Source organism: Marmota marmota, unplaced genomic scaffold, assembly GCF_001458135.2.
Source record: "Marmota marmota marmota unplaced genomic scaffold, marMar, whole genome shotgun sequence".
NCBI classification, from domain to species: Eukaryota; Metazoa; Chordata; class Mammalia; order Rodentia; family Sciuridae; genus Marmota; species Marmota marmota.
Genome location: NW_026000241.1, coordinates 1,342,026 through 1,353,750, shown reverse-complemented (window position 1 = coordinate 1,353,750; position 11,725 = coordinate 1,342,026). Strand labels below are relative to the sequence as shown.

Here is an 11,725-nt window from a genome sequence, read left to right as displayed (position 1 = left end):
TCCCTGAGCTCCCCACCTGACCCTACTTGGAGACCCCTGTACCCCTTCCCTGTGAGCTCCCCCACCTGACCCTTCTTGGAGACCCCTGTACCCCTTCCCTGAGCTCCCCCACCTGACCCTTCTTGGAGATCCCTAACCCCTTTCCTGAGCTCCCCTACCTGACCCTTCTTTCCCCTCCTGTTCTCCCAGGAGTCCTTCCACCCACATGCTACCACCCCACACTCCCAGTGTCTCTTTCTTTGGCCATGGAAGGTGGTCAGATAATTGGAGACCTGCAGACCTCCATGTCTGGGAAATGGGTAGAGGGCCGTGGAGTCTGCAGGGAGTGGCTTGGTGGGTTCTAGTTGATTGGCTTTTCCATTGCCCAAGTGACCCGAACAAGTCGATGCACTTTTCTGCCCCCTTAGGTTCTCCATCTGTAAGCCAGAGAAATAACTACCCACCTTGACTAGTGTTATAGTGTTGATGGTATTTGCTACACCTACTGGGTGTACCTGCTCCCCCTGCCCCAGGCTATACCAAACCTGCTCCCTGCCTCTAGGTCTCTCCTAAGTCCCCAGAAAATGTTTCAGATCAACTTCCTGTTGCTCATGGGGGTGAGGCTGCAGGCAGATGGAAAAACTGGTGACCGTGCATTCCAGGTGTGGAAAGCCAGTGAAGCGAGGACAGAGACGTGGAGAGACAGGCAAAGAGAAGTGGAGAGACTGAGAGACAGAGAGGTGGAGAGACAGGCAGAGAAGAGTGGAAAGAGAAAGACGTGGAGAGAGACTAAGCAAGACAGGACAAGAAGACATACTCAGCTGTCCCTGGAACCCCAACCCCGCCTTCATGCCCAACAGGTGCCCCACTTGGTCCGTCTTCACAGGTACCCATTGCCCAGGTACTCTCATGCCAGAAAGGGTTCACTTTCTTTGTGGGATGAGCTATGGGTTCTGCAGCAAGGTGGCTAGAAGTCAGATTGCAGAAAGGACTGGCCAAGTTCAGGCAGGGTTTGGGGGACAAAAGGGCCCTGGCTAGTCTCCAGGGCTGAGGGGGGTTTAGTGAGAAGCCCTGATTGTTCCTCCCTTTTGCAGCCTCCAGGCGCCCCCTCTTACTTCCTCCCCTCCACCCCATGGCTTCCCGGGCCTCCGCCCCAGCCCTGTATCCCTGCTGCACCCCCAAGCCCGGACACATCCTGGGGGGGCAGGAAGTTCTGTGTAGCCCAGCAGTGAAACTGTTTATTTTTAGAGAAAATTGTTTCCATAAAGGGGAAGGGCTTTGTGCCTCCCACTTTCCCTACCCCCCATCAGGGCTCTCTGCCTTGGGGTCGCCTAGGGGTCCACTACCCCTGTGTGGCTTCTTAGATCCTTGCAGGAAGACTGTCCCCCGTTAGCGCCCCAGCCTGTCTTGGCCCCCAATTTTTTCTGTGGCCAGCTCCAGGCCTGGGCTAAGGAGAGGGGGTTCAGGAAGGGTGGGGCTGTCAGGCCTGGGGCCCCTGGCCCTGGTGCGTGTGGAGGCAGGGCTGTGGGAACAGCTGGAGCCCGTCCAGGGGCTGGACAGATGTGCACGCAGGCCTTAGGTTTGGTTTCTTTGTTCCGGGCCTTTCCTTGGCTCGGCAGGGTGTGTGCATATGAGAGGGTCCCAGACCAGGGTGGGGCCACTGTGTGGCCACATTCCCCTCCCCCTGCAGACTGACTCCTCCTGACCCGTTCCACCACCCCCTCTCCCCAGGTAACGTTCAGCCAGTGCTGCAGGCAGTCTGACTCACTGTCCCCCAAGTGACTCCTGAGGAACAACTGCAGACAAGAAGATGGCCCAAGTCCTGCATGTGCCCGCCCCTTTCCCAGGTCAGGGGTCTGGGGGGGAGGGGGAAGGGCCCTGCCCTGGGAGTTCTGGCCAGGGCTTTGCCCTGAGGGCCGAAGGGGAGGCCACAGCCCAGCCCTGGGAGGACTTGAAGGAGACAGAATCTTGCTGGGACGAAGGGGTAACCCAAGGGGGAGATAGGGACCTGTCCTGGGAGGCTGTTGGGGGACATGGTGCGGCACTGGGGTCCTGGGCAGGAGAAGTACAGCCCTGCCGTGGCCGGGGGATCTGAAGGAAGGAAACTTCTCGCTGGGAAGGGGTTTAGTTTGAAGGGGCCAGAAATCCCTGTGCTGGGGGACTTGGGAGGCACAAGACAGGGTCAGCACAGAGAGTCAGAGTGGGACACCCTTTCCTTCTGGGGGTGGGCCCCGCTGTCCTGGGAGAGTGTGGGGGAGAGACAGCCCTGCTGGGGGACTGAGAGGGAGGCAGTCCGGGCCCTCTGTCTCAGGGCAGGCAGGAGGACGCCCAGTCTCCAGGGAGCTCAGCCTTGCCCTGGGAGGCCTGAGGGTGACCTGGAGTCGGTGTGGAATACCAGGTGGGCTCCAGCCTTCGGGCACATGGAACCTGGCCCTCCTGGGCATCAGCCTGGGCCCAGGCAGGGGGACAGCAGTGCTTAGAGGTGCTGGCCTCTCTCTCTACCCCAGGGACCCCGGGCCCAGCCTCCCCACCTGCCTTCCCCGCCAAGGAGCCTGACCCACCCTACTCAGTGGAGACCCCCTACGGCTACCGCCTGGACCTGGACTTTCTCAAGTACGTGGACGACATCGAGAAGGGCCACACGCTGCGGCGGGTGGCCGTGCAGCGCCGTCCCCGTCTGGGCTCGTTGCCGCGAGGCCCTGGCTCCTGGTGGACGTCCACCGAGTCGCTGTGCTCCAACGCCAGCGGGGACAGCCGCCACTCGGCCTACTCCTACTGCGGCCGGGGGCTTCTACCCGCAGTACGGCGCCCTGGAGACGCGCTCCGGCTTCAACCCGCGCGTGGAGCGCACGCTGCTGGACGCCCGGCGCCGCCTGGAGGACCAGGCGGCCGCGCCCCCCGGCCTGGGCTCCCTGACGCCCAGCGCCGCCGGCTCCACGGGCTCCCTGGTGGGCGTGGGGCTGCCACCGCCCACGCCTCGAAGCTCGGGACTGTCCACGCCGGTGCCGCCCAGCGCCGGGCACCTGGCCCACGTGCGGGAGCAGATGGCCGGTGCCCTGCGGAAGCTGAGGCAGCTGGAGGAGCAGGTGAAGCTGATCCCTGTGCTGCAGGTGAAGCTGTCGGTGCTGCAGGAGGAGAAGCGGCAGCTCACGGTGCAGCTCAAGAGCCAGAAGTTCCTGGGCCACCCCACCGGGAGCCGTAGCCGCAGCGAGCTCTGCCTGGACCTCCCGGAGCCGCCTGATGACCCCGCGGCGCTCGAGACCCGGAGTGTGGGCACCTGGGTCCGCGAGCGGGACTTGGGCATGCCCGACGGGGAGGCGGCGCTGAATGCCAAGATTGCCGTGTTGGAGACCCAGCTCAAAAAGGCCTTGCAGGAGCTGCAGGCAGCCCAGGCCAGGCAGGCCGAGCCCCAGCCGCAGGCCTGGCCCCTGCCCGACAGCCCAATCCGAGTGGACACGGTCCGGGTGGTGGAAGGGCCGCGGGAGGTGGAGGTGGCGGCCAGCACAGCTGCTGGGGCCACTGCACAGAGAGCGCAGAGCCTGGAGCCTTACGGAGTGGGGCTGAGGGCCCTGGCGACATCAGGAGGGGCAGAGAACCCCCCCGTGTTCCGCAGCCACGAGGTGGTGGAGACCATGTGCCCAGTGCCCACTGCGTCCACTAGCAACGTCCACGTGGTCAAGAAGATCAGCATCACAGAGCGGAGCTGCGAAGGGGCGGCAGGTGAGTGTGGCGGGGGAGGGGAGAGTCTGTGAATTGTCTTTCTCTCCACTGCTCATCCTGCACCCTGGGAGTGGCAGGGCCCAGCCTTTCACCAGCCGCATCATCCAGCTCTCAGAGCCTCTGTCTTTTCATCCACAAACAAGTGAGCCACTGACCTAAGGGCTGTAGAGACCATGTGGAGAAATTGGGTGTCTAGCGTGGGACCTTCTGCATAGCTCATAGTAAACTTCAGAACAGGAGTTATCTGGAGGAGGCTCTGTGTAAGTCTGTCGGTTAGCTGGGCAGAAACCCTCCTTGTGTATTCAGTAAGTGGCGGGAATCAATCTCTGGTACAGGAAACAGGTTGTTCATATAACCGGCAGCCTCAGGTATAGCTGGATCCAAGTGCTCAGATGCCATCAGGAATCTGTAAGTTATTGTCATTCTCCTTCCTACCCTGGAGATGGGCAGAGGAAGGTGGCCCCATCACTCCAGGGCTTTTTCCTTCCAGCTCAGTGGAAAGGGAGCCCTTTAGTCTAAATAGTACCAGTCGAAGTCCCAGGAGTGGCCTTCATTGACTGAGCCAGTCACTGCACCCTTCATTGCCTATTCCTGGATCCTGAAGGAAGAGAAGCCCCACCCAGGCTCTGTGGCCTTTAAGAGAGGAAGGGGGTGCTCCAGAAGAAGGGCTGAATCTTCATGCCAGGAAAGTGGGTGCAGGGTGTGCAGAACATCAGCTGCCCAGCCACTGCTGCCCTGAGGGCCCAGGGAGAAGCTACCAGAATGACTCATAATAATGACAGCTGTTCTTTATTGAGTACCCGCTGAGGAGTACTAAGTGCTGTGCAAAGTGTTTTACCCAAGGGGGGGTCATCTGTGCAGCCAGAGGACCTGAGTTTAGATTACACTTCCTGCTGTGTGACCTGGGTGAGCAATACCACCTCTCTGGGCCTCAGCTCACCTCTCTGTGAAGTAGCATAGTACTGGTTCCCACCTCTGAAACCCTGGTGAATTCACGTACACAGTAAGTGCTCAATCAGTGCTTCTTGCTGCTTCTGCTAGTAACTTTAGGTCAACCTGTTTATAGTTGGGGAGACTGAGGCTTCACTCGCTTGCCCTGTGTCACACAGCCAGGAAGCAGCTGAGCCGGGATCTGAGCCCAGGCCAGCTTGAACCTGGGGCAGGGCTCCAAGATGGGTCCCAGATTCTCCTCCCGCCTGCAGGGTCAGCTGCCCAGCGCCCAACCAACATCCGGATGGCAGGGACTGAGGGCAGGGACCCAGCTGTGCTTTCTCACTTCCCTGTGTTGTTCCTGGCCAACTCCGGACACCACTCCTCTGTTCTGTGTCCATCCGAACACCCAGCCCTGCGACTCTGGCCTTCAGCCAGCGGTCCCGCCCGGCCCAGCCTCGGAATCTCTGAGAGGCACCCTCCATTCCAGACATGCTTCCCAGGGCAGCCATGGGGCCTCCTGCTTGCAGGACATACAGACACAGCAGTGTCCACCCCCTGTGCAAGCCGCTGTCCCTGAAGGTCCTTCCTGGTGGCTTACTCCACTCCCTCTTGCTGCAGGCAACCTTGGTCTTTGCCTTGCTTGGGTAGAGCTGGAGTACATTCATTCATCTCGATATCTCATTTAGCAGACCTTTATGGAGAGCCCACTAGGTGCTGGACTGTTGTAGGCACTGGGAATGCAATCGTGAACTAGACAGACAAAAGCCCCTGCAACAAATGAATAAGAGACTGCAGTGATCGGAAATGTCACTTCAGGGAATTCACGTGTTTAAAGCAAAAAAGTAGAGACGTGGAACTGGGGACAGCTAGATAGGGTGGTGGCCTGGGTTCAGCTCTGACTTCCCTGCTCCTGGGTCCCGCAGCATGCTGCGTAAGCCCTCTGTGCCTTAGGTCCTCATCCACAAACTGGGGTCCTGCCAGTCTGTTACCGAAACACTCTGAGCCTTCTGTCACGGCCAAGGGCACGGCTTAGTGGTAGAGCAAGGGTTTTACATGTGTGAAGCCCTAGGTTCCCTCCCCAACACCACAAAAAAAGGGGAAAAAAGGTGGGAATCATGTCAAATGGTCAGCAGGGCCCAGGGCATGAGGCAGGGTGCAAGGTCACCTCCAGGCCTTGTGGCATCTCCCAACCAAGATGCAAAGGAGCCAGGTGGGCAGAGGAGTAAAGGAAACAGTGTTCTGGGCAAGGGCCAAGCGGTCAAAGGCCCTGAGGTGAAGAAGGACTCCTCAAAGTGTCGAACGGAACCAGTCACTCCGGCAGCACCGGAGGCTGAGGCAGGAGGATTGCAAGTTCATGGCCAGCCTCAGGAACTTAGTGAGGCCTGACCTCCAAAAATTAAAGTAAAAAGGGTTGGGGACATAGCTCATGGTAGAGCACCCTGGAGTCCATCCCTAGTACTGGAAAAAAAAAAAGAAAATTATGGCATTCCAGGGTGTTATTTAATGCCTGTTTCATATTTTATTTTATTCCTTTGAATTCACAATGACCCTATGAAGTGTTGATGTTTTAATTCTCATTTTACAGATGAGGAAACCCAGGCCCGGGGAGGTAAAGGAATTTGTCCAGGGTTCTCAAAGCCAACGCTCAAACTTTGTCTTTAGTTTAACATGATCCTAGGAGCATTTTCTCTATTCGTCCAAATTCTTTGGACACGCTATTTTTTAAATACTGACACCATTTTTTTTCTCTTGTTCTTTTGTGGTGCTGGGGATGGGACCCAGGGTGTTGAGTGTGCTAGGTAAGTGGTCTACCACTGAGCTACAGCCCCCCAAAACAATCAATTATTGATTAATTGATTGATTGATACTGGGGATTGAACCCACAGGCAGTTTACCACTGAGCCACATCCCCAGCCCTTTTTATTTTTTTGTTTTGAGAAAGGATCTCACTAAGTTCCTTAGGGCCTCAAACTTGTGATCCTCCCGCCTCAGCCTTCCAAGGAGCCCGGATTACAGGTGTGCACCATCATGCCTGGCCCAGAATCGATTTTTAAAAATTTAAGTCATTGAACTGCACCAAGTGTGGACAGAGCGCCAGGCCATGGGCATGTAAAGTAATTCAGTGAAAGACATGAAGGCCCTTGAAAATACCCTTCCTGAAACCTGTCGTAAGCAAAGAGGGTGGACCACGCGAGACGTTCTCCCAGCATTGAGCTGACCTGAGTCTCCAGTCTGCAAGCCACACCCGCTGGTCTCCTGCTTTGCTTTGGTATATTTCTTCTCTGTCCCTTCTGTCCTCCACCGGACAGCTTTGCAACTCTGCAGGCTCTACCTTCTCTGTCTCGTCAGCTCACCCGTCTCCGTTCCGTTTTCCCTGCCTTATTGAGATATTATCAAATATTAAGGAAAAAACCCAAGTGTTAAGTATGGACGCTGAGCCAGTTCAGTGCCTCCTCCTGCCCTCATGGTGCAGAAGCAGCCATCGGTGAGACGTCAAGGAACAGGCGTGCCTGGTGCTGTGTGCACACCTCTGGTCCCGCAGCTGGGGAAGTTGAGGCAGGAGGAGTGCAAGTTCAAGGCCAGCCTGGGCAACTTAGCTAGACCCTTCTCAAGGGATAAAGGAACAAGCTTGGCTGTGCCCCAGCGAAGCTTTACTTGTGCATGCTGAAATTCGATTTTTTAAATATGTTCCACATGTCCTATAGCATTTATTCTTTTATTTTTTTCCCAAACCACTTAAAAATGTAAAAACTGTCTGGTATGGTGGCACATGCATATAATCCCAAGCAACCCTGGCAGGCTGAGGCAGGAGGATCACCAAGTTCAAGGCCAGCCTCAGCAACTTGGTAAGGCTCTAAGCAACTCAGTGAGACCTGTCTCTAAATAAAATACCAAAAAAGGGGTGGGAGTGTGGCTCAGTAGTTAAGTGCCCCTGGGTTCAATCCCCAGGACCCAAAAAAGAAAAAATAGAAAAGAAAAACTGTGCCCATAGACCACACCTTCCCAATCTCTCCTCTGTGCCATTCAGGTACCCCCACCTCCACCACTTCTTACCCCCATCTTTTTTTTTTTTTTCCTAATGTGGTGCTGGGGATTGAGCCTGTGCCTCTCACATGGAATGCAAGTGCTCTGCCGCTCAGCGGCACTTCCATTTTTATTTTGAGACAGGGTCTCGCAGAGTTGCCCAGGCGGGCCTCAAACTTGTGATCCCCCGGCCTCAGTGGCTGGGTCTACAGGCGCATGCCACCACGCCCGGCCCTCCCCTCCCGTTTGCTATCATTCCTGGTTCTTCACCTTTCAGAAGTTTATTTAGATATTTGGTGTCACTGGAAAATATGCCCTGTGTGTGTTTAATTTCCTTAAATGGTATTGTGTTCAGAAAAACAAAAATCTCTTTCTTATTTTTTTTCCTCCTCTTTTTTTTTTTTTCCCCCTGTGCTGGGGATGGAACCAGGCCTCACGCAGCTTGGCTGTGGCTCTCCCACTGAGCCGTCCCCCACCCCGTCCTTTCTCCACGTACACTGGTGGGTTTGTGGGGTTTTTTTTTTTTTTTTCTTGTAGATGGACACAATACCTTTATTTCATTTATATGTGGTTCTGAGGGTGGAACCTAGTGCCTCACACATGCCAGGCAAGTGCTCTGCCCCTGAGCCACCACCCCAGCCCTACACTGGTGTTTTTAAATCTGGTTTTTCACTTTCAAGAAGCTGAGTAGATTTCTGTCCTGGGTGAGTTCCAGCCTTTCCCCATCTCCTCCCCTCATGGTGGGAGCCAGGAGGTAGCTTCCACCTTTGGCTCCTGTGGACGATGCTAGGGCCACTCTCTCCCTGGCCTCCGGGTCCTGTCTGGTGGTCTGTGCCAACGCCCCGTGGGATGCCCTCCGCCGGGCCTGGGCTGCTGCCTGGCTCCCCGTGTCTCCATACGAGGCCCATCCACCTTTCTTGCTTTGCCCGCCTTTTGCTGGTGCAGAGTTCTCGCTCCTTGTTGGAATTTGCATTTCTCTGGTTTCCAGTGCGGCTGAGCATCTCCCTGTGTGTTTAATGAGCCTTCGTCCATTTGTCTAGGAGGAACTTTCAGAGGTTCTTGGCATCATCCAGAATAGGGAGTGGCAGACGATGACCTGCCGCCTGTTTTTGTGGCCCTCAGCTGAGAAATGTTTTTATATTTTTAAGCAATGGAACTGGGCCAGGGTGGAGCCCAGGGACGGAGCACTCGCCTAGTGCCCATGGCCCTGGGTTCCGTCCCCAGCAACGCCTCCCCCCAAAAACTGATGGTGAAACACACAACATAAAATTTATTAGTTGAACCATTTTAAGGGGACTGTTCATTCATGGCCGGGAGCTCGTTCCCACTGTCGTTCAGCCATCCCCACCTCGAGCTCCGGAGCGTTCACCTCTTTCCCCGTTAAACGCTGATCCCCAGCCCCAGCCCTGTACCCTGCTCTGCCTACTCTATTTCAATCTCTCTGGTCTGGTGACTCTGGCACCTCCAGTGAATGGAGTCTGTCTGCGCCTTATGTCTGACCGATTTCACGAGCCTGTGCTTCCGTCTCATCTGTTCTCTCTCCTGTGACTCTAAGTCAGGAGCCCTGAGTCTGGGGCAGAGATGGGGAGTGACAACCATGTGCACATAATCCCAGTGGTTCAGGAGGCTGAGGCAGGAGGATCGCAAATTCAAAGCCAGCCTCAGCAACTTAGCGAGGCCCTGTCTCTAAATAAAAAAAAGAAAAAGGGCTGAGGATGTGGCTCAGTGGCCGTGCGCCCCTGGGTTTCAGTGCCCAGCACCAAAATAAAAAATAAACACAAAGGTTGGGAATGACCATCTGCCTCCCCACACGTTCCACTTGGCTATACCGTGTGTTTAACGTGGGTTTATTATCGAGGTTTAAAAGAAAACGAGGCCAGGTGTGTCACTCGGAGGTAGAACACTTGCCTCGAATGCACGAGGCCCTGGGTTCCATCTTCAATACTGCATAAAAAAATAACAATAAATGTTAAACATATAATAAAATAATCGGGGAATTCACGTACACTGGCATTTGCCTCTGACTCCCATGAGAGTGCAAGCCTCGACCACACCCTGGGTCCAACTGTCCCTAGGCCCAGTGTCACCTGCAGCCCCGCCCTCCCACCCTGGCCTGTTCGGGGCCTCTCTCCCTTCTCCGCTACCCTTGAGTGTTGCGTGTGAACTTAAGGAAGTCATACTGCATGTGTCAAGAAGATTGTATCCATTAAGGGAACTTCAAAGCACTGGCCTTCAGCAGCTGTGCCCAGTGGCAGGAAGGGGAAACCCCGCGGAAGTGGCAACTCCGAGGCCATGTGTGGCCTGGGGGCCTGAATGGATCCTGAGACAGGGCAGCCTGGCACGGCGGAGGCTGGACGGTCATTCCCTCTCCCGCCTGCTGGGCTGGTGCATTAGCCCCCTGCTGTCACTATCCCAGCTTGGGCGGCAGATGACCCAGGGATTGTGCCTAGGAAGTCACCTTTGTCCTCAACCTACTTAGGAAGCATTTCAACTGTGATAAATACATGTAAAACTTACCAGTTGAACCTTTGTTTCTTTCTTGCAGTGCTGAGGATGGAGCCCAGGGTCTCCTGGGCTTGGCAGGTGCTCCTCCACTGAGCTGCACCTCAGCCCCAAGTCCTAGGTTCCTAATAGCCATTGTGGCCTCACTTTCCTGATGATTAAAGCAATGCCTGCCTAACGTCAAATCAGGGGATCCAACACTCCCATGCTTTAGGCATGTAATGCTTTTTGGGGGGAGGGCAGCACCGGGAATTGAATTCAGGCACTCATTCGACCCCTGAGCCACATCCCCAGCCCATTTTTAAATTTTATTTAGAGACAGAGTCTCACTGAGTTGCTCCATGCCTTGATTTTTGCTGAGACTGGCTTTGAATTTGTGTTCCTCTTGCCTCAGCCTCCCAAGCCGCTGGGATTACAGGCATGTGTCACTGTGCCTGGCTCATAGATACATTTTGTGGTTTTTTCCCTTCCTGTAAAAAAAAAAAAAGTAATAAATAAGGATGGGTATAGCTCAGTGGTTGTGCTCCCCTGGATTCAATCCCCAGTACCAAATAATAAATACAAAGCCTGGGAATGGTCATCTGCCTCCCCACATGTTCCACTTGGCTATCCAGTGTGTTTAATGTGAATTTATTATTAAGGTCTAAAAGAAAAAGTCAGGAGGCCAGGGATGTCACTCAGTGGTAAGAGCACTTGCCCAGCATGCACGAGGCCCTGGGTTCCAGCCCAAAAAAGAAAATAAACGGGGGCGTGGTGGCACACACCTGTAATCCCAGCAGCTAGGGAGGCTGAGAAAGGAGGATCACAGGTTCAAAGCCAGCCTCAGCAGTGGCAAGGTGCTGAGTGACTTAGCAAGGCCTTCTCTCAAAACATAAAAGGGCCGGGGCTGGGGCTCAGTGGCTAAGTGCACCTGGATTCAGTTCATGGTACCAATAAATAAAGAAGAAAAACTGAACACGAAATGAATTCTAAAACACAATGCTACTTAAAAGGGGACTGGGATGTGGCTCAGTGGTAGAGAGCCCCTGAGGTTCAATCCCCAGTACCAAATAATAAATACAAAGCCTGGGAATGGTCATCTGCCTCCCCACATGTTCCACTTGGCTATCCAGTGTGTTTAATGTGAATTTATTATTAAGGTCTAAAAGAAAAAGTCAGGAGGCCAGGGATGTCACTCAGTGGTAAGAGCACTTGCCCAGCATGCACGAGGCCCTGGGTTCCAGCCCAAAAAAGAAAATAAACGGGGGCGTGGTGGCACACACCTGTAATCCCAGCAGCTAGGGAGGCTGAGAAAGGAGGATCACAGGTTCAAAGCCAGCCTCAGCAGTGGCAAGGTGCTGAGTGACTTAGCAAGGCCTTCTCTCAAAACATAAAAGGGCCGGGGCTGGGGCTCAGTGGCTAAGTGCACCTGGATTCAGTTCATGGTACCAATAAATAAAGAAGAAAAACTGAACACGAAATGAATTCTAAAACACAATGCTACTTAAAAGGGGACTGGGATGTGGCTCAGTGGTAGAGAGCCCCTGAGGTTCAATCCCCACTACCAAAAAAAAAAAAAAAAAAAAAG

The 11,725-nt window shown here is 54.7% G+C and overlaps 1 protein-coding gene across 1 annotated transcript in view; it reads left to right on the top strand.

The window, feature by feature from the left end:
• Positions 1-573: 573 nt before the first annotated feature.
• The window catches only part of Kank2 (KN motif and ankyrin repeat domains 2), a 19,892-nt gene continuing 8,740 nt past the window's right edge, over positions 574-11,725 (top strand). The window contains 4 exon segments of the mRNA XM_015489040.2: positions 574-865; positions 1,711-1,826; positions 2,487-2,764; positions 2,766-3,699. Of these exon segments, the coding sequence (XP_015344526.1) occupies positions 1,790-1,826; positions 2,487-2,764; positions 2,766-3,699 (1,249 nt within the window). The 5' untranslated portion in view covers positions 574-865; positions 1,711-1,789.